At 39.2% G+C, this 23,536-nt stretch overlaps 1 protein-coding gene across 1 annotated transcript; it reads left to right on the top strand.

The window, feature by feature from the left end:
- Nucleotides 1–320: 320 nt before the first annotated feature.
- Nucleotides 321–1,010, top strand: LOC147638190 (uncharacterized). The gene is made up of 2 exons (XM_086795075.1): nucleotides 321–775; nucleotides 875–1,010. The coding sequence occupies exons 1-2, from the start codon at nucleotides 448–450 to the stop codon at nucleotides 883–885; spliced, it is 339 nt and encodes a 112-aa protein (XP_086651201.1). The 5' UTR covers nucleotides 321–447; the 3' UTR covers nucleotides 886–1,010.
- Nucleotides 1,011–23,536: the final 22,526 nt, after the last annotated feature.

Genomic DNA, 23,536 nt, shown 5'->3' with positions numbered 1-23,536 from the left:
CTTCTTAATATATCTTAATATAAGCTGCCTTTATTTGAAAAAGCGTTTATTTCTGACACTGATGACAGGGGACATGCCTTCAAAGGCTGCAGCGAGGCAGAGGCCGGACGGCGGTGCACAGCCAGTAATTCAAAATTTTAGACGCTCCAGTGCTTTAGTGGCCGAGTGTGCACAGGTGACAGTAGTACCATTCACAGCAGTGAGCACTCCTGCAGTGCGCTGAGCTATCTACCACGGTGCCAGTCACACCACACTACTAGTCACGTCGCCAGCGGCAATGGAGAGCCACTGGCCACCGCCATGAATGGTTTGCCAGCCTTTCAATATAAAGGGAGAGGGCAAGGGCTGGGTATTGCGATCTACACGCAGTCCAACAGCGCACGGGGTTATTCCCAACACATCCACACAGAGAGAGAGAGAGAGAGAGAGAGAGAGAGAGAGGGGCTAATGGAGGGGATCATGCAGCGCTGTTGCCTGCTTTTGTTCTCGCTTCTGCTTCTTGAGGCGTCGTGGGGCTCATGGGGTGCTGCAGCGGCGCCGTGCCCCTCCAACATAGTAGGGCCATTGACGTCCAGCTGCCAGCAGTACGTGCTGGGCTCGAACCCGCCCGTGCCTTCGTCCGAAAGCCAGTGCTGCAGCGTCATCAGGTCGATATCGCTGCCGTGCCTTTGCAGCAGCATCCCGTCGAACGTCAGAGGCCTCGTTAAAAAGGACACCATCTCCAACGTCCTCAAAGGCTGCAAGCTCCAAGTGCCCCCCGGGCCCAAGTGCGCCGGTGAGTACTTAGCCTGTGCTTTAGCTATTGTTATTGCTGCTTAATTTGTGCATCGACATGGAGGATGGCCTGACGCTCGATCTGCTTGGTTGCTTGCAGGATTCGGGTAGTAGACTCATATGTCTCCATCAGGTCCGCGGCCATGGTTTTGCTTTACGAGATGTATCATCTGGTTATGTAAAGCTCAACATATCTTTCATGAATAATTAAAGCTCAACAAATCTTTCAAATGTCAGTTGATTGAATAAGCAAAAATTCAAGTTGTTTGTGTTGGTAGTGGCAATTCCCATGGGGCTTCTTCTTCTTGAATTTCGCCTAAGGCGAGGTAGCAGCCTAGCCTTGGGGGTCGGGACTCGGGATCTAAAAAAAAAAAAAAGAGTTTGGGGATCTTGTTTTCTTACTCTCCTTTGCAAGCTTTCCCTATCAGTCAAGTTCAATTTGCAGTCTTTTAATTGTGTCAAAAGTGAACCGCTTAGATTTTTGTTAAGAAAACTTGGCTCATCTCAATGTTTGGGAAATTTCTCTTCAGTGAACGTAACATTAATCTCCTCTTCTCACCTTGGGTTGAAGAGGAAAATGTAATTTGGAAAGAGAATTTTCTTTTTACTTTCAATCGATTATCATATTTTATGAAAAAATTAGTGGACAACTTGTGCTTTTTTGAGACTCTAAATTCAAATTCTACCTGAGATCACTTTTAATAAAGATGGTGTTAGTGCTTTTAGTTCACTTGGTTTTCTATGAATGGTCTTATTTCTCCTCTTGTTTATTTCTCATTTGTGTTTATCTCTTCCCTTTGAAGTGTTTCACTTTCCCTAATCTCTTCTTGTAGATGATAGGTTATTGTGACTCTAATTTGACTTTTGTGACTTTGATCCCAGTCCTAAATGCATTGTTATTTTCTCTTTTTTAATTTTTTGCTACTTTGTAACTTTAAAAAATCCACCCTTCTTTTGCAGTCAATTGGAGTATTTTGGTTTGTACTTGCTTTCATTCTTAGCAAGACTAGTCAAGATGAGACCATAATGTCCCAAGGTGAGTGTTGCACTAGTCCATGTCTAAATAAATGGCTTTTACAATTGTTGCTCTTTTCAAACTCAACAATAATCGATTCACATCAAGACTTAGAGCCTTCTCTAATGATATGGTTTATCATGCCTATTGAAATTAAAGGGTATTTAATGATGTACTTTAATAATAATGTAGTTTACTATTTAATCATGCTATTAAAAATTGAAGAGTCCTTAAGAGAATGGGGCATTTTTGAGATCTTTTTTAGTCACTTTTAGATATTGTGAGCACTTTCGGACACGTGTATTCGGCATACTATTTATGTAATACATCTTCCTTGGCCTTGGATTTCCATATGAGGGGGTAGGAAGGCGAAGCAAGGAAATGCCAGAGCATTGCCTTTGCATTGAAGAGGATGGATACCTTGTCCAAACTCTTCTCTTGGATCTTCCATGTGATCCAATGGGGGAGTATACTTCACTTTGATCATAGATATATTTTAGTTGTGGAAATTTATGAATTTCCCTTCGTGTGCTATTTTGGTGGATATTTGTTGCTATGGATATTTATACATGTCACTTCCTTTTCAATGTGAATGTTTTCGTGATTGTGTTGCTATGGATATTTATACATGTCACTTCCTTTTCAATGTGAATGTTTTCGTGATTGTGTATTTCTTGGAATCATGTGTATGTAAATATTGTCTTTAAAGATGATTCCTTCATATATGAACCTATGGATATGTGTTTCTAAGTGTTGATAGTCTCTACAAAATTTCATCTAATTCCAAGTTCATTTAGTTCATCCATGACTCGATTTAAAAAAAATCATATTTTGTTGTAATTACTTGGTGGATTGGAAAAGTGGTCAGTTGAAGCAAAGACGTTATAGCTGCTTTAAATAATCCTCAATGCTTACAGGAAATTGGATTGCACAGCTATTGCGATCCTTATGAAAAATCAAATATCTTACTTTTTTGGAGTGATGCGATCAGACATCATTAAGATGCTTAAACATTACCTAGAAGATAGTCTAGTTCCTAGAGAAAGTGGCTTGCTCCATTTTTAGCTAGTTGGAAAACCATGAAGGCAAACCCGAATGAGGCCAATGCTTGACATGGGAGTGGCCCTTTGTATGGTCTACCTCCTTAATGAGACGACTAGTTAAATTTTATGCTCAGCAAATGGTGATATGTGAAAGTAGGCTCCTAAGGTAGGTTGTAAAGTAATTTCGAGCCAGTGTGTATTTTGTTGTATCTTCAACATATTGAGATGGACCAAGCTTGGGAGTGCAACATGGACTTAGGGCATTGTGAAGGGCATTTATACAGACTTCTAGAACTTTGAAATACTATGTTTGAACCATTCCATAAGCAGATATGTCTGACTTAGTGATGCGTTGGATGTCGAAACAGGTTGTTTGGATGGTCTTCCCACAAACGACCTGTTTTAAGGGAATATTTGGAGTTAATGGAATCCTATTAAGATGTGGCTTTGTAGGAATATTGAGAATACCTCCTTGAAACTTTCTAGCCTACTAGACCTCACTTTGAACCATTCTTCCAAGAGATATTGTCAATATTGTATCCACGCTAGTCCCAAAAGTAGCCATGATCCGAAAGTCATTGGATGGTGTGTCAGGGAGGATGAGTTCCTGGTCATTTTGGAAGAATCTCATAGTGGGATCGTTGGTGGACATTTTGTGGGTGTAATTGCTCGAAAGATCTTGCAAGTGGGGTTATGGTGTGGCTAACTATGCTTAGTGGTTCCATGGAATTCATCCACATTATGATGAATGCCAACACTTTAACATTCCTCATCATGGACAAGATAGTGTTGAAATATACAAGTGAATAGGGTGTGTGCGGGAACAAGCTCTTGGATAGAGACTGTAAAAGGGAAGATGTAATTGTGAAAGAACCTGTGAAAAGGTGAGAAGAATCTACTGGGAGAGAATAATGGGTAGCATGAGGGAATTTAGGAGTGTGGAGATATTCAGGGAAAAGAGAAGAGGTGGAGAGAATCAGGCAAAAGGTGGAGATATTCTGGGAGTGAATCATGGAGAAATCAATGGGATTTGATGCTTGATGTAAACTCTATAAATTGAGGCATAGCCCTAATGATGGTTTTTGAGTATCCATGCCTACATTAATCTATTTGTTAATTACCCACTAATTACGTCTTAATTATTTGCTAATCACTTTGTTAATGATGTTGATTCTAGTGTTTGATCCACCATAGCTCATCAATGCTCAAATTTCAACAGATAGGATGCCTTTAATTTCGATCATTATACAACAACATTTTGAAAAATTGGGAATAAACTTCGTTGGACCCATTAGCCTAGCTACACGTCAAACGCAAGCCCACTATATAATTGTTGCCACAGACTATTTCACTAAGTGGACCGAAGAAAAAGCCACATGAAAGGTAGATTCTTGTACAACTACTAAATTCTTATACGAGCATGTCATATTAAGATTTGGGTATCCCTTAGAGCTGGTTAGTGAGGGCTCCCTTTTCAGCAATGAGGTAATTGAACATCTATTGATTGGATTTTTGGTGGTGCACCAAAAATCAGCACCATACTTACTAACCCCAAGCTAATGGACGGGTAGAAAGTAAAGTCCTTTGTGGTATCTTCACTAAAGCCATGATTGGGAGCACAAGTTAACAACAACAATGTGGGTCTATAAGACTTCCTATAAGGTAGCTACTGGACAAACTCCTATATGGTTCGCCTAATAGGATTGAGGTAGTGATGCCTATGAAATATTTAGTGCCCAGCTTGAAAGAACGTCTTAGGGAGAACGCTCTAGCCGAGAGGTTGATCGAGTTAGAAAAGCTTGATGAGAATAGAGTTTTTGCTCTCCATGGGATGATAGTAGAGAAGCTTAGGCATAAACAATGGTTTGATCAAAACCTGAAAATAAAAGAGTTGTATGAGACTTGGTACGTATGTATGGAGTCGGTTGTTCTAGAAGGAAGAAGCTGAAATATTGAGAGCTAGGGCTATTTAGAGTGGCACCTCTCCACAAGGTGCGACTCACATTGAAACAATTGATGGAGCCGAATGCAAGGTTACATAAATGATAGCAAGTTAAAAAGGTTCTATGGACCCTTAACCCATGATATGTTGGAACAATCATGCAAAAAGAAACAAGAGAAGCTGAAACAAGAGAGATTCGGGAAAGAGGCACAAGATGAGGCTAAGGCAAGGGTTGTTAAAGCCAAAGCAAAAAAGGGGCTAACATTAATAGTAAACATGGCTACTCTAACCTAATTGAAGAAGATGACCTTGAGATAGAGCCTGCTCGTCTTAAAGTTGACTCTCTATTGAGGGAAAAACCACAAATCTTCTTGCCGTGAGAGTTGGGAGTAAGTCACAACTTACTCTTAAAGAGAATGTGGGGGAGAGGGAGAGCTTGAGTTTCTTTTTGCAAGCACGCGCGCGCGCGCGCACACACACACACACACACACACACACACACACACACACACACACACACACACACACAAGAGAGTGTAAGACACAAGAGAGAGATGGATGGCTAAATTTTCTTCTATCTTCTTCTCTACTCTACCAAAAGAGATAAGAGTACATACATAGAGAGAAAGTGCTCTCCTACTACGACAACATACAAAATGGTCGGTCTATAGTATGAACCCGCCTATATGAACTGGTGCTATAACTATGCCATAACTCTAGTATTCCAAAGTGGTTTGTCATACAGCAGCCTGTCATCCATTAGTGGCATATCAGCCATAATCTCACCAACCATGCTAGTGGCATAAGTGTGGAAGCTATCACCCAGGCAGGTCATCAATGTCCGCCTGTTGTAGCACTAGTTGAGCTCGATATCTCAACACCCCTCCTCCTCTCGAGCTCAACTCCACACATTGTACTCCAAGTAAGCTCCTAAACCTGTGAAGCTTCTTTGTATCCAATGCCTTCGTGAGAAGATGTCAGCCACTTGATCCTCTTAGCTGATATATACCAGATCTACATCACCGTTAGAACCTTGTCACTCACAAAGTGATAGTGCACCTCAATGTGCTTCGTTCTAGCATGGTATATTGGGTTACTGGCCAACTGTATGCTACTCATGTTGTCACAATAAATGATAGCTTCCCTATCCACGGGCTCACCCATATCACCAAGTAGCTTATGAAACCAAGCTACCTCACAAGTTGCCACAACACCCCTATACTCTTCCTCTGGGTAGTAATTGTTGGCTGCTTCTTATTACTCCAGCTCATAGGCAGCACTCCCAAATGAGAACGTAAAACCACTGGTAGATCTCCTGTATGTAACACTACCAGCCCAATCAGCATCTATGTACCCGTGTAGTTGTATCTCTATACCAGCCTCATAGAAAAGTCTATAATCAACTGTGGACTTTATGTACCTGAGAATCTGTCTAGCTTTATCCAAGTGTGGCTTCCTAGGGGCATGCATAAACTGACTCACAAGTTCAACAACATAGCTCAAGTCTGGCTTAGTAATGGTCATGTAGGTCAAGCTACCCACCATGTGCCTGTACGTAGTGGGGTCCTCCAAAATCTCACCTATATCTGCGGAAAGCTTTGTGTTATGCTGCAATGACACTAACATAGGCTTAGAGCCTGTCGCTCGTCATACCATACTTGGACAACATGTCAAAGCTATACTACCTTTGCCAATAACAAAATTTCATGAGATGCTCTCACCACCTCTATGCCCAAGAAATATTGCAGCTCACCCAAATCCTTCATCTCAAAATTCTGCTTCAAAAGCCTCCTTAACCCCTCTTTAGGCGTAGAAGCATATGCAAAAGCTTCTCAACAAGCCACCAATCTACTATATCCCTTGGTAGGGGATGTGATAGAGGCAATTGAGCTTGGAAAGCTGGAATAGCAAGAGTACTTGTGGGAAAATATTGCAAAAAGCTCCAGATTGGCAAATCCATGGCTTGTGGATCTGCTAAAACTATGCCTTGTCACCTACATGATAGCACACGCTTACAAAAGGTGGAAGCAAGAACATACAATAGAGTCGCATTGAGGATATGATGAAATCAAAGCAAATGCTGATGGGCCAGTAGGTTTCAGTTGGAGGCTTTAGGCTTTAGGGTTTAGGGTTTAGGGTTTAGGGTAGCTATTCCTTACTATCTAGCAATATGCTGATATTTATAGGGCATCTTCAAATTAATCCATTATACATGTCCATTCAAAGAAGATTTAGCAACTATCATAATCCCTTCATAGAAAAGGATACATCTTCAAAAAACCCCGATACCCATTTCCTCGCTAATCATCACCAAGATCCCTTCCTAAATCTCTTCGGCTATCTCCATTGAGGAGTTAACACAGTAGGCTAGTGTATTACATGATTTGTAGGTATGGGAGGTAGAGCTTCAAACACAAGTGGCAACCTGTGTTATCGCCTAGGAGGAATAACGTCGACATGTGGAGCATGAGCGATACCTTGTAGCTCTCGATGCAAGGATAGCACCCAAGAATTCTTTAACTCACCTTCACGAGAAGGTGAATAGATGCAAAAGAAGAGCCTTGATAATTATTCATAGGAGTTTAAAGACTTAGTGAATTGTTGCAAGGAGCTACACCTGTTGGTTTATATGCCATCCTTGTTTAATCTTCCACCAGATTACCAGAACGATAATCTATACAAGGAGTGCAATCAACCCATTCACGATCAATAAAATTTCCCTAGTCAGGTTTGAGCACAATCTTGTCACACACTTAAACTATTAATACTTTTAAACAAGAATGAAATGACTCAACAACACAAACAAAGTAGCAATGTTGAAAAGTACCTAATCCAAGCACTAGTATTTTTTATTAATTAGGATTTTCCAAGATATAAGCTTCATGATCATTGAATGCCTAATTTTCAGTGACATAGTATTGTACCTCTGCTAGACTCCCAAGCCTTGTTTGGATCAGCCTCTCCTTCACTTCAAGATCATTCACCAATTCTATGCACCTTGGAGAATAGTACTGAAAGTACACCTTGTTATCGATTGTCTTAGTGTGACTGAGGATTATGCCATGGCATTAGTTGATAAGTGGACCGAGGTAACTAGCCTTCTGATGGATGGGCTTGGTTGCTTTTCCCTTGGTCTTCTTCTTTAGGGTTCTGTCATCTATGCCTGAGGATAGTGGTGACCCTTAGTATTCATACAAAGGATCGAGGCTCATGTTTGTACCTACCGTGATACTAAAAAATTGGCAAGAGAACTTCTTTATTGGTTGGGGCTACTGATGTTAGAATACGATTTAGGCATTAGTTCAGAGGTGGTTCAGCGTACTCGAGGAGGATTTGCAGCTCTCTTGAATGATAGTCATAGCCGTGATTTTGCATACTACAGAATCACGGTTTGAGACACCCCTTGGATTTCACCTTTGCATGCAGTAGAACATCGAAGAAGGATCAAGGCCTAGGGGATTGACTCTTAGAAATCTTATGATATCATGTGAGTGTACAAGAGAGGTTTTTTTTTTGAAATAAGGCATAAGCTTATAAGGTAGGGGTAAAGCCATGTATTTAGGTGAATAATAGATCTTAAATTTAAGTTGGCGGGAGTAGGCCTTGGTAGTACTTACTTTCATGGTGCATGTATGGTAATGATCTAATGATATCAAGAAATGATCACAACATGCTTCAATAATGATTCAAGTAGGTTATGGTGATTTATAGTGAGTGATGTACTTAACATCTATTTCTGGTAGCATGCATGAAGTACTTATGTTTGCTCAATAAGGTTCAAAAGAAATATGCTTTAATCTAAGAAGAGAGGATGTGTAATTGCTAGAAAAAAAACATAGATACAAGGAAAGAGGGTGACATGGTCATTTTTAAAGGTATCCTTATAAGCTTAAATAGGGGGGTGTTATCATCTTATGAGAGCATCATAGATAGGGGGTTTTCTTGAGGTTCATGCATGCAGGTGGCATCCCCCTTTATTGTGAGTGAATCCCCCAAGGATCAAGGATTAAAAATTTGAACTGTGCATGATAGTCCCCCATGATTATGCAGTCGATCAGTTTTGATGACGAAATTTTACACAGATAACGTCACAGCATGATTGGTGATGGCGGCAATCCGTTGTGATTATGCAGATTGCAATCTCATAGCAAAAGTGTTGTGGAAATTTTTCTTGGGAAAGGCTCTCTAGACATTTCTTAACACTTGTAATTTTTTAATTGATATTTTGGGGAGGGACTCTGCCTCCATGATTTTTGCTGACATGGAATAGTCAATCATGATTTTGTAAACTGAAAAATCACAATGTAAGACACATTGTGAAAGTTTAGCGTTCATGCGCTAGAGGAAAGGTAAGATGGTGTTACACATGATTTCGATGGTTTTATGGGGGACATATAACCGTGATTTGACAGTCACGAAACATGTTGACGTGATTATAAAAGTGTGACTAATAACATGGTAATCATGGTGTGATCTGTAGCCATGATTGGTGACATGGCATCATTGATTGGTAATGTGGTAATCACGGTCATGATTCTACAGACTGTAGAATCACACTGAGAATGAGGATATAATGGGTCTGAATGAGGGCCATTAGCACCTTGAATGGCAATGTAGCATGGTCAATTTTTGATTGGGCATGGTTTTGGTGGTGGTCGTGATTCTATGGTCATGGCCCACTATGATTGTGTAGACTGTAGAATCACGGTTTGTTATGTTGGACTTTCTTGATTTGGGGGGTTGAAAAATCTTACCTGGGCTTGTGCGTATGCATTGGTTGATTGTGTAAGCACATGGATGAGAGGGCAAGAGATTTATAGGAGATATGCTTTTTCTTTTTATTACAACAAACCCAAGCTTACCTTGTGCATCACGCATACATGTAGAATTCGATAAACATTAAGAACATGAAAGAAAGATGAAGAAGAAACAAGATGCTCCTACCTAGAGAGTTGTGGATGGTGGGTGATGAGTGGTTTTGACGCAGTACAGGTGCAGGTACAAAGCGGCTTGATCATTGCATGATGGAAAAAACTTGAAAATGAGAAAAACGATGAAAAAGGAAGGACAAATCACCTATTTATAGTTGGTGGGATCACGATGGCTAGGTGTTAATGCAAAGTGACATGTTGTAGCATCTCATTAACCTTGGAATAAATTCTGTGACCACACCGCCATGTGATCATGTCAACATTTACGATCGTGATTGATCACACCGGTGAATCGCAGCAGTGAGATAATCATGTCAAGTGAGATGCATCAAACTAGTGAAATTCAAGCACATGCAATCACAACACAACTTGGGGGCTCAAGCTTTTACATTTTTTGTTCATTTTTCTTGTTGTGATTCTACAAGGTTTAGAATCACATCAATAGAAATTGAAGTGTCCATATGGAATGTAAGGTCGTAGAGGAGATGATGATGCATTGTAGAGATCATTTATGGCTTACCAAGATAGATTTGGGCAAATGTGATGTGATGTGATTCTAGGGGTTAAGAATCAAGCGGTGATGAATTTATCTTGATTATGAGTGGAGTGGCTTTCAAAGGGTTATTATTTGAGGGGTTCACTTAAAAATATGTAAGTCTACTACATGGGATCATTAGGAGGGGGTTTTTAAACCAAGATTTTGAGAAAAAAATATAGAAATCTACTTACATAAAGGGGTTTAAAATAGCACTTTGAAAATCAACCCATAAGTTTATAAAGAAAAAGGGGTCATTTTATTAAGATAATATTCACAAAAAGGATATTTTTAATACCCTTTAAATGTATGTTGTATATAGGTCTTCCTAAAAGTACACCCCTCCAAGGGTTGTTAGTGGTGTTAGAACTCAGTTAAGCAGGTTAGTTCAATTAGCAGGTTGTTAGTAGTGTTAGAACTCAGTTAGCAGAGGTTAGTCCTCTAGAGTAGCTACTACAAGTTCTTCAATACATCTTTACTGGCCCAACTCTCCATCGATTAAAGCCAAGTGTATCTAGATGAAGCTCTTGATGTAGAAGGGGTCTATTGTTATAACACTTGTAGGTATTCCATGGGACATAGCACCACAACTCTTGTTCCATCCATTGAAGTAGTCCATAAATATATCATGTTTGGATACCTGTTCTATTGTGTCTGCTAATGAGACATATTTGCCCTTGGGATAGGGAATCGTATGATTCTCCTGTTTTACCCCGGTTTGGTTGGTATTATGTGTGATGTTAGGTTGGGGAGGTCCTTGTGGCTTCCAGGTCTCAAGTGTTTAGTGGGCACCAGTTTGCATCACCATTCCCGCTCAATCTCGCCCTTCCAACTAGGATTAGTGAGGTCTAGTTTTCGACTTGGTTTCTTTTTGGGCACACCCACACCTTCTTTGTTACTTGGATTTGGAGGGCTAATTTCCTAATAGGGACTCATTCTTACCTTCCTTGTCCTTTCCAAGTTTTTCTAGCTGTCTTTGTGGTACAATAGTTTGGGTTGTTGGTGAGGTTCTTGCATATATGACTTTCCTTCTTTACTTTATTGTTTAGGTATCCAAATCTTCCAGTTAACTTCATCATATCCCTGTGCCTTTACCAGTCATTTGGGAACCCAACATTCATGAACATGAGTCTTATGGCTTTTAAAGATTTGTTGTTCTGTAAGGTGGGACTCTTACCTTTGCATGACCACTAGCTTCCTTTCTTTTGGGCACTTGTGATGTTTTTGGTGTAGGGAGACATAATAATGTTCTTGGTGGCTTTGGCTATTCAGACTTCAGATTGCTACTTGAGTTTAGGGAACTCAGAATGGCAATATATCCTTTGGAAAACAAGCGTGTTGTCCTTTGCTCCCAATCCACTTCACAACCCATAACTGAAATCCAACTTTGTCCAAGCACAACATATCCTCTTCTAAGGCACTTGCAATCATTACAAAAACCTTACATGGATAAGGGTTATTTCTAGTGAAAATAATAACTTTTAAACTTCCGAAGGCCCCTATTGTTTCTATATGCACACCCTTGATTTTGGTTATTGTCGATTTTAGCTCTAGTTTATTTATTTTCACCCACCCCATACAAGAGTTGTTGAGATATCAAGATCAACTAGTACTATGGTGAACATTAATGTCCCGCCTGGGTGATAGATTTTGCACTTATGTCACTGGAATGGTTGATGATATTATGTTTGATATGCCGTCAGTGGGGATGACAGGCTATGTGAGAGTCACTTTGGAGTACTAGAGTTATGGCATAGTTATAGCACCAGTTCATATATTTGGGTTCACAGTATAGATCGACCATTTTGTATGTTGCTGTAGGAGAGTACTTTCCCTTTATGTATGTACTCTTATCTTTTTGTTATATGGTTGTAGAGAAGAGAAGAAGATAGAAGAAAATTCAACCATCCATCTCTCTCTCTTGTGTCTTGCACTCTCTTGTGTGTGTGTGTGTTCTTGTGCAAGGAAATCAATCTCTCCCTCTCCTCCACATTCTCTTTATGGTATCAGAGTTCCGGTTCATGTGAGAGCTAAGAAGGCAAGCAAGAGGCAAGAAAAAGCAAGCAAGGAAGCAATACATGGATAAGAGCATCATCACTCTTTCCCTTCTTGGTTTAGGTACAACACCCCTGGTAGCTCTAGGAGCTATACATCTCCGATTGAGGAGCTATCTTTGCAAGCTTGGAGGTTCCTGTGTGTGTGGTACATAGTACTTTATATTGAAGTTTTGCGGCTAGAATCACATTCGACTTCACAAATACAAAATTGTGGATGATTTTTTACATTTGGTCCACTACCTAGCTTCGGCCAAAATGATTGTATTGTTTCACCCATGATTATGAGGGTAATCATACCCGCGTTTAAAGCTCAAAACAAGATATGTATTTTTTGTTCTCACCCATTGGTATGAGGATTCCCTACCCGAGCTCACCTAGAAGCTTAAAATGGTTGTTGTGTGATGTGTGCATGAGCGATGCAGTGTGATGTGCATGCGCATGGGTTGGTTCCCACCCGAACTTCCATGTTCAAATCGGACTCAGTGGTTCCGCTGTGAGTGAGTTGGCTCAAAATGGACTAGGTGTCTAAGATGGTAGACACGCGCACACATGTTTGGTTGATGGACACTCCAATGTATCATTGAGGGGGAGTGTTGAGAAGTAGCGATTGCGTTTGTGCAATGCTACATTGATATGGGTGATGGATGATGGGTGAGTTGTGGAACACCTCGATTAAGAGGGGGTGTGAGAGATGTAATCGTGGTGTTGTGTGTATGTGGGAAAGCACCCTAGAGGTGCAAGATATTATGCTGAGATAGGAATGCCACATGTAATATTGTATGGTGTGCGAGTGTTGACCAAAAGAGTGGAAAAGGGAGTGCCACATGGATGATGATGTGTAAAGTGGGATAAGGCTAGAAAGCCTATATAATTGTATAGTTCATTGTGATATATGAAATAGAAGAGATCAAGTGTTGAGTGTGCAATCTCTCTCTCTCTCTCTCTCTCTCATGGAGTTTTTAGTGTGGTCACCTTAATTATGTTGCTTAATCATTGTCTATCACCATGATCAATCCCATTTTAGGATTGTTAACATTTCGATCTCCGTTCTATCACTGCAAGATATTTTTGGCAGTTTTGAGTTCTAGTGGAGAATTGTGTTTGGCCAAAATTTGGTTATTATAGTGCAACAATGCATTTTGGGAGTGTAGATAGTGTTTGCACATGTATTTTTTATATTGGGTGTATGTACATATAATTTTGTCAGATTTGGTGACCTATAGGTTGTACTAAAGTACCGCTACTGTTGTGCAGCAGAAGATAATGTTGTGTTACAGGTTGCATACAAACATTGTCTGTTTGCAAGTTTTTGATTGTTGCAAGAAAACATGTTTAATGGAATCAATCAGATTGTCAATGAGAAGCTAGACAAGAACAACTTCCATGCATGGAAGTTCAAAATGACCAATTTCTTGATGAGTAAAGGATTTTGGGACTATGCTGAAGGAGACAATGAGGAGCCTCCAAAGTTTTGAAGAGAATTCCACTCCAGCAGATGTAAAGGCATTCAAGGATTGGAATCAGGGTGTAAGGAAACTCATGTATTGGCTTTCAATTAGTGTCACACACACAATAATAGGACACATAGAAGATGCTAATACTCCAGTAGTAGTTGCATGGCAGAACCTGGTGTGTTGAAATTAGAGCAATGTGATGAGCTATGATGGATCAAATACTAGAATCAACATCATTAACAAAGTTATTAGCAAATAATTAAGATGTGATTAGTAAATAATTAAGATGTGATTAGTGAATAATTAAGATGTGATTAGTGAATAATTAGCAAATAGCTTAATGTAGGCATGGATAATCAAAAACCAGCAAATTCTCATTAGGCCAATGCCTCAATTTATAGAGTTTACATCCAAGCATCAAATCCCACTGATTTCTCCTTGATTCACTCCACCTCTCCCAGAATATCTCCACCTCTTTTGCTTGATTCTCTCCACCTCTTCACTTTTCCCAGAATATCTCCCAGAATATCTCCACACTTCCTCAATCTTCTCATGCTACCCTTTATTCTCTCCCAGTAGATTCTTCTCACCTTTTCATAGGTTCTTTCACATTTACACATTCTCTTTTACAGCCTCTAACCAAGGGCTTGTTCCCGCACACACCCTATTCACTTGTATATTTTAACACCTCCCCTCAAGTGAATACCTAGACCCTATACCAAGTTTCCCTCTTACTTGATAGTTCGACCAGTGCCTAGCACACCTCCCCTCAAGTTAACTTAGCACACCTGGACCCTGTACCAAGTTTCTCTCTTACTTGATAGCCCGTGACCAGTGCCTCAAGTCCCTAAACTCATAGGCCTTGACACTCTCTCTCTCTATGTGTCCAAGGCTTACTATAGTTGCGCGCGACCTTGACTAAAGTGCTCACACATACATCTATCTACCACGTGGCCTACATCATCGGTGGCTCAAAGGTCGTTTTACTTTGTTGGGGCAGGTTACATTGGGTTGTGGGGTCTCTCTCTCTCTCTCTCTCTCTCTCTCTCTCTCTCTCTCTCTCTTAGAAAAGATGATCCGACTCCACTTCCTTTGGAGCCTCCATGAAGTTTGCCGATGTCGTTCTTCCTTCTCCACTGGGTTTGCTGTAGCAGTCTCTTGCCATGTGTCCTGGCTTTCCACATTTGTGGCAAGTGAAGGTCCTTCCTCCTACTCTGCCTCTTCCTCTTCCTCGTCCTCGAGAGAATCCTCCTCGGGTGAAGAATGCTTTTTATTCTCCTGCTGTTGAGTCAAGCCATTTCTTCTCTTTGCCTCTGCTCTCTTGCTCTAGTAGAGCTGTTTCTATCTCGTAGCTTCAATTCAGGTACGTTATTTAGTGTTGCTACAATATTTTCATATTCACCTTTGTCCACACTCTTCAGAAGCACTGCTAGTGCCTCGTCATCTTCTACCTTTTTGCCAATAGTAGCTGCCAGCATTGCTTAATGCTTTTATATCTATTCAAGTGTGTGATTAAAGGTTCACTTTCCTTTATGTCCAATTTGTAGAATTGCATTAACAGATTTATCTTTGAATTTTTAGCTTGTGTGCCAAATAATTTATTGAGTTCATCCCATGCATCTTTTGCCCATTGTATCCCTGTGATGTGATGAATGATTTCATCATTTAAATTGAGTGCAATAAGTCCCAACGCTTTTTCGTTCCTGCTCTTCCACTCATTTTCCCCTCTTGTCTCTGGGCATTCATCTCTTCCCTCAACTAACCCCCACAGATTTTTTCTCATGAGCAAATACATGGTTTTTGTCTGCCATGTGTAAAACTGCTCCCCATTAAATTTGGCTATTTCTTGTGCTGTACTCATGGTGATGTGAAGGGGGTCTTACCTCTTGATCCAATTTCAAGATTCAAGGGTAGTGTCTACCCTTTTACAACTCAATCTGGTGTTTAAGAGATGATTACAACAAATTTATCAGCATAAAATCACCAGAAATTACATTAAATCAAGGGTAACCAATTTGTACGGAATGGTTGGAGTATCAAACCAACTTTGAATTGCAATATGAAGTTATAGGGATCCGTATCAGATACCTAATGGTTAATTTGAATCCTCAATTGTACTAAAATATAGTGATTAGCATTGATTAATCACTGATTAGCAAATTAATCCTCTATTTAGTGTGCAAAAAACAGAGTATGCGGGGAGTCCAGATCTAGTCCCTTAGACTTCAAATGAGCTCAAATGCTTTCAAAGCCATCAATAACAATGAGTCTAGTAGAGGATTAAGCCAAGAAACACAAGATTTGACCAAATATTGAAAGCTTAATCTCCGTTTTACCAAAGTCACATGCAGATTTGATGAAGAGCTTGGATCTCACTGTAGACTTGATCAAATCGAATTCTGTCTTCACTAGGTTGTAGAGAATGCTTGAAAATCCCTAGAGCTATGAGGAATCAGACCAATTTGATTTAGAGCAGCTGCAATGTCAAATTTTGTCAGAAAAAAACACGTTGAAGATAAACGCGATTTCTCCCAGCTCCCAGCGGTTTGCGCTTCTGTTTCGACTGGCTGGAGTAGCAATGGGTTAGCTAACTTGGGATAGAAGGGTTTGGGCAATGGTTGAGTGTGCAAAGAGCTAGAGCTCCTCCACCAGCTGGGGGTACAGAGGTGAGTTGAAAAATAACTAAAAATTTGATTAATTTCTAATTTTCTACTAATCCTAATTAATTAGATAATGGGCTCATAAACCTGATGGATTCTAGGCATGGCTCTGATACCATGTTGAAATTAGAGCAATGTGATGAGCTATGGTGGATCAAATACTAGAATCAACATCATTAACAAAGTGATTAGTAAATAATTAAGACATGATTAGTGAATAATTAGCAAATAGCTTAATGTAGGCATGGATAATCAAAAACCAGCAAATTCTCATTAAGCCAATGCCTCAATTTATAGAGTTTAGATCCAAGCATCAAATCCCACTGATTTCTCCTTGATTCACTCCACCTCTCCTAGAATATCTCCACCTCTTCTGCTTGATTCTCTCCACCTCTTCACTTTTCCCAGAATATCTCCCAGAATATCTCCACACTTCCTAAATCTTCTCATGCTACCCTTTATTCTCTCCCAATAGATTCTTCTCACCTTTTCACAGGTTCTTTCACATTTACACATTCTCTTTTATAGCCTCTAACCAAGGGCTTGTTCCCGCACACACCCTATTCACTTGTATATTTCAAGAGTGCAAATGTTCCAAACTAATATAAAGGCAAGGAAACTACAAGTAAAACAAGAGCTACATACTGTGGAAAAGAAAAGCATGTCTATCAATGAGTATTCTTTGAAGATCAAGGGCATTGTTGAATCCCTTGGGTCTATTACAAAGAAAAGGAAACTACAGCTAAAACAAGAGCTACATACTGTGGAAAAGAAAAGCATGTCTATCAATGAGCATGCTTTGAAGATCAAGGGCATTGTTGAAGATCAAGGACATTGTTGAATTCCTTGGGTCTATCAATGTATCGGTGGAGGATGATGAAATGGTGAGTGCCTACTTGAATGGGCTTGGCAAAGAGTACAAGCCATTAAAGACCTTGATTGCAATCAAAGAGAATATTCGCAACTTTCGGGACTTTGTGTCTATGCTGATCAAAGAAGAAAAATCTTTAGGTGAGGGCTATTCTCCACAAAGTAAGAATACATGAGAACAAGCCTTCTACTCCAATTTAGGTAGAGGCAAAGGTAGAGGTGTGTGGTGGTTGAGTCCAAGGTGGTGGTTGACAAGAAAATCAGAATTCTGCACAACAATAGTCCAATGATTCACAAAACAGCAACAATCATACACAAGTGGAAGAGGCCAATCTAGAGACAGGGGGAGCCAAAGAGGCTGAGGTGGTTGACAAAGAAATCAGAGTTCAAATAGCATAGAGCGCTATTATTGTGGCTAACCACCACACATGGAGAAGGATTGTTATAAAAAACATAATAACATTAAAAGTGGAAAGTTTCAGTAAGACAACTATGCATCATCTAGTAAACAGGGTGGTGAGATGACAGAAGTGAGCAGCTATTTGTGATGCAACAGATATATGGTATGTGGATTCTGGCGCCTCTAACCACATGACCAGTTATGCTGAGTGGTTTAGAGACATGCAAAAAATGAAAAAACCAAGTTATGTAGAAACATGTGATGATATTGTGAATCCCATTGCACATGTCAGTAAAGTGTCATTGTCTATGCAGGATGGCAAAATGAAGTACTTGGCCAGATGTACTTCATTTTCCAAATATTACAAAGAACTTGGTACTTGTTAGACAGATGGTTGAGCAGGGTCTGCAAGTGAGGTTTAATCCTCAAGGATAATTTGTAGAAGAATTCAAAAAGCAGTGTCACTTAGTTGCAAAGGGTAACATAAATGGTAGGATGTTACTTTGGATGTGAACATGCTTAAGGTAAAGGCAGTCATGTTTACGCATAGAACATGTGTCATTGTAGATATTGGCACAAGCACATTGGTCATGTGAATATACAACGATGATGATTGAAGTCTATGCAGGCCCAAAATATTGTTGTAGGTTTGCCAAAGTTTAAGGTTAATGGTATGCATAAAGTATGTGAAGCATGCCAGCTTGGTAAGTAGGCCAAACATGCTTTCCCACATGAAAATCATGTCAGTGTAAGGCCATTAGATGTTATACATTTAGATGTGTGGGGACCAACCAAGACTGCAACAATTGCAGGTTGCAAGTATTATGTTACATTCATTGATGAGACCACACTAGGAAAGTGTGGGTTTACTTCATGAAGGAGAAAAGTGAGGTGTTTGATCACTTTTAGAGATTTAAAACCTTGGTAGAGAAGGAAAAAGCTATGCAAATAAAATTCCTGAGATCAAATGGTGAGGGAGAATATTTCTCAATGAGTTCAACGATTTCTTGAGAAATAAGGGAATCAAGAGACAGTTTACATGTGCAACATAATGGTGTTTCAGAAAGAAAAAATAGGTACATTGCACACATGGCATGTGCCTTCTAAAAAGAATATGCCACATTATTTTTGCGTAGAATCAATATCAACTACTATGTACATTATGAACAAAACACCCACTGCAGTTGTTCATGGTGGTATGACACCTGAATAGAAGTTTATAGGCATAAGACCGGATGTGTCTTACTTGAAAGTGTTTGGGTGCATTACATGTGTGCATGTTCGTGTGATGAAGTTAGAAAAAAGTTGGATCCAAAGGTAGAGAAATGAATCTTTATTGGTTATGCTATGGACCAGAAAGGTCATAGATGCTATAACCCTACCATTCATGAGATGCGAGTAAGCAGAGATGTCTTTGACGAGATGAGTAGCTTGTATGCACCAGCAGTGAAGGCAATAGAAGATGGAGATGTAAGAAGTGATGATGTTGCACCATATGTACAGCAACAATCGCACAGGTGCTTAGTGGACCTGGAGAGTCCTCTAGTAGTGGACCCAATGTTAGCCCATGGTTAGGCAGGTTGAGGATATATGTAGGTACACATGTATCACGCAAAGGGAAGGAAAAGGTAGATCAACCTTTTGTGGCTGACCTATTAATAGGTCACTCATATGTGGATGGTGACTCTAGCACCCCCCCTGAGTAGAGCCTTGATGAGGAGCTTAGCATTCCATCTATGGTTACTCTTGGTGTAAGGAGAACCAGGGCTTTTTTGAGGACACATGGCAACGATCTAGGTGTGCATAGGTCTAGGAGGGTTAGGTGCCCTATTAACAGGTTAAGATATGATGGATATACAGCCCATCGTTATGCTTACATGGTTAAAGCAATACATGAATCGGAGCCCACTTGTTTTGAGCAGTTACTTGGAAATAATAAATGGGAAGATGCCATGAATGAGGAGATGGCAGCATTGGGAGTTAGTGCCTTTGCCTAAGCAAAAGAAGGCAATTGGATGTAATTGGGTGTATAAAGTTAAGCATAATGCTAATGGTTTAGTGAGCAGGTATAAGGCAAGACTAGTTGCCAAGGGCTATGCGCAACCTTATGGCATTGACTATGAGGAGACATTCAGCTCAGTTTGCAAGAATGGCAACCCTGAGAGCTATCATTACTATGGCTACAACAAAGGGTTGGTCTTTACATCAGATGGATGTAAAGAATGCCTTACATGATGCAGCCACCAGGTTATGAGAGTGATGCACACCCAGATTCTGTGTGCAGGTTACGCAAAGCCTTGTATGGCTTGAATTAGGCACCCAGAGCATGGTCAAACAAGATCAAGGAGTATCTTGTTACCATTGGATTTCGGATATCCAATGTAGATCTTTCACTATATGTGATAAGACAGATAGAGGGATCATACTATTAGTCATCTATGTGGATGACTTGATTATCATTGGTCATAGTGATGCTGACATGTCCCTCCCTTAGCTCTAGAGTCCCATTAAAAATAACCATTATGACATGAGATCTGTATATCTAGTGCTATTCTATTAGATTAATGCCATATCCCCTTCTATTAGTTCATCACTTAGATTTATGGTATATTGATAGAGGGAGAGTGTTAGTGAAGCAAAATATAAAGTAAAGGTTTGTGAAGGGACTCGAGGAACCACTAGAAGGCCATGTAGAGGGGCTTCCCTTTCCACTACCTTAGAGTTTATGAAAACCACTAGCTTGGAGTTTATGAAAACCACTAGCTTGGAGTTTAGGAAAATCCCCATACTTATGGAATTCCAAATGGTGGCATGTTTGGATCTTCTTATTAGACTATCTTGAGCACACTAACTCCAAATTTGTAATAATATTTAGAGCCTACATTTCAAGATATTTCCAACGATATGTTAAATGAGGGGGGTTTTAACACGTCGAAAATTGTATATTTAGAGCCTAGACGTCAAGAGCTTTCCAACGATATGTCAGATGAGGGGGGTTTTGACAAAACAATGACAAGATTCACCATGCTCCCCATTTATGAATCTTTGCAAAGAGGGAATTGGGAATTTCCCAACAAACTCCCCAATATTGTCTTATATGTATCAGCATCGTTCTTTAATGAATTATAGTGATAAAACACATAAATTTCCATTTATGCTTAAATTATAATGTTTTTTTAAGCATTTCTCTCTCTCCCCCAAAGAATGGTCATTCCTATGACCTATTCTATATTCAAATGAAGCTTCTCATGAAGGAATTCTCTAATCTAAAAGTAATTTCTCTGCTTGTCAAATTGAGGCTAAATAAGTGGTTTTTAATGCTTTTATGCTATTTAATTCATGGAAAAATTAGGAAACAAGTCCATAATTGGATATTGATCCAATTAATGGTTATTCTATCATATGATATTACTAAACTTTATGTTTTCAAAATTATTGAGAATTATAAGTAATAGCAGCGGAGCTATGGCAAAATTCTAAAAAATTAACAGATAAATCATTTTCATTCATAATATGAAAAGAGGACTTCCTACCATATTCTAGGATTAATCATCCTAGATTAATTGAATGATTCTCATTATAATCATGAAAAAATTAATTTTTATGTTTATGCATAAATAGTTAAATAAGAAAAAGAGGAATTTCTAGTAATCCATTTTTATGTTAAAAGAGTAATCTCCATGACAATGGAAATCCATGTATTCCAATGAAGTAAGAGAAAAATTGAGATGCTAAAATAATGTATATTTTATTTAAAAATTAAAGAAGGATTTTAGTTAAATTTATCTTTTTGTATAGATAAGTTTAAATGATGAAAGAGGAATTCCCACCATATTGGAATTTAAATATTTAAATGAGAAAAGTGTAATTCCTAGTGTAAAGAAATTAATGGAGATTTTTATTTAAATTTTAAGAGAAAATTTAGTTAAATTTATCTTTTTGCATAGATAAGTTTAAATGATGAAAGAGGAATTCCCACCATATTGGAATTCAAATATTTAAATGAGGAAAGTGTAATTCCTAGTGTAAAGGAATTAATGGAGATTTTTACTTCAATTTTAAGAGAAAATTTAGTTAAATTTATCTTTTTGCATAGATAAGTTTAAATGATGAAAGAGGAATTCCCACCATATTGGAATTCAAATATTTAAATGAGAAAAGTGAAATTTTTAGCGTAATGGAATTAATGGATATTTTTATGTAATTTTTAAGAAGAATTTTAAATAGATTTAATTTATGGTAAAAGAGGAATTCCCATGATAATTATATTGCACTCATTAAAATGAGAAAAAGAGGGATTTCAAGTTTATATATAAAAAAAGGTATGATATTTAGTTAAAAAGAAGAATTTTTATGATAATTAAGAAAAGATGGATTTGAATTAAATTTTAGTGTCAAAAGATGAATTTCCACCATAATTCTACCTAATGAATTAAGGTTGAGAAATTATATGATAGAAGGAATATCTTTGAATATTTTAATTGGTAAAATCTCTAAATGGATATTTACCCAAAACTAGATGTTTATTTGAAGGGAATCCTTGTAGAACTAAACCGAATGAATTTGGTGGACTATGAGAGGGACGGACAGTAAACCTACTTGTCCATCTCTCGATCTGAATCAAGTAAAAACTTCGTGAACCAATTCCAGTTTCTAATCACAAAGAATAGACTACCGGAACTAAACTAGTTTTTCCTAACCGAACTCACCAAGAATCTAGTTGGACAATCAGACTGAATGATGGGTAGATTACCCTGATGAGAGATCAAGGATCCTCATTATGAAACTAGGAATTATGGAAAAAGGGTTTTTGGAACCAATCTCAAATTAGAATTTTACTTGCATTGGAACCTCTGTTTTTTTAATTCAAAGGACTGCTTTATGCCAGAATGTTGGAGGAAGAATTTGGCTTATGTTTTTCTAAGAGGAGGTTCGTTGGAATAGCTCTGGCGGGGAGTTATCAAGGGACGTCGCTCGCGGCAAAGCCTGCCGAGGTCTTGACCAGCCTCGGTACGGTAAAATGGTACGCTTTTGGTACGATGGGTGAGAACCGACGAAGCGGTCCCTGAGTGAAGTGCTAGGACACCTAAGGAGGATCCTAGAGGGTTCTGACCACGCGATGCACGGGCTCGTGGTTGCTAGGACACCCATGTGTATGTCGAGAAAGATTTTGGATGGACTAAAAGGAAAGATTTTTGGGAACCAAATTTTGATACTGGATCTCGTTGGTTGGCCAGCTGGTCTTCAACGGAGAGTCCAGAGGATATTATTGTAATACACTCGGAATTTTAGAAAAATGATGATAAAAAATATTATGATTTCTATTGAAGGATTGTTTTAAAGCCAGTCGAATCTGTTATAAATGGTAATTTTATATTGGGTGTGTACGTGGTATGCCTACGTTAATTTTTGCATGAATTGCCGACTAGGGGGCCTGGGAACTCTTTTCCTCAGTACCCGGGCAAAAACACAACCAAATGTTTATAAAGGAATCCCACCAATACAGTGGTCGGGTGGTTGGCTAACCCATGGGCTGGATGGCGTTAGGCTAGATCGGAGGATTCCTGAGAAACAACTAGATACGATTAGTTACGTTAATTAGTTTAAATCCTGAGAAGACCTTGTTCTGTGGGAGGGGATCAGTGTGGCTGTGCCTCATAAATGAGGAAAAAAGCGGTGATTCCATGGACCAAGTGTAAGTCTCTTCTTGATTTGACTCTGTGACTTTAGGTTCGGTCAGATCAGTTTAACTAGTTAACTAGTTAAGACTTTGACTCGTTAGAGTAATTTCCCCGTTCGAAGATTTTTCCCATGACATAATCGCCCGTGCCTCTCGGGCGAGTTGAATCTTCCAC

Source organism: Cibotium barometz, chromosome 5 (assembly GCF_041138505.1).
Source record: "Cibotium barometz isolate CiBa-2024 chromosome 5, ASM4113850v1, whole genome shotgun sequence".
In the NCBI taxonomy this organism is placed as follows: domain Eukaryota; kingdom Viridiplantae; phylum Streptophyta; class Polypodiopsida; order Cyatheales; family Cibotiaceae; genus Cibotium; species Cibotium barometz.
The sequence above is the reverse complement of the archived record's forward strand: the minus strand, read 5'-3'. Positions and strand labels throughout refer to the sequence as shown.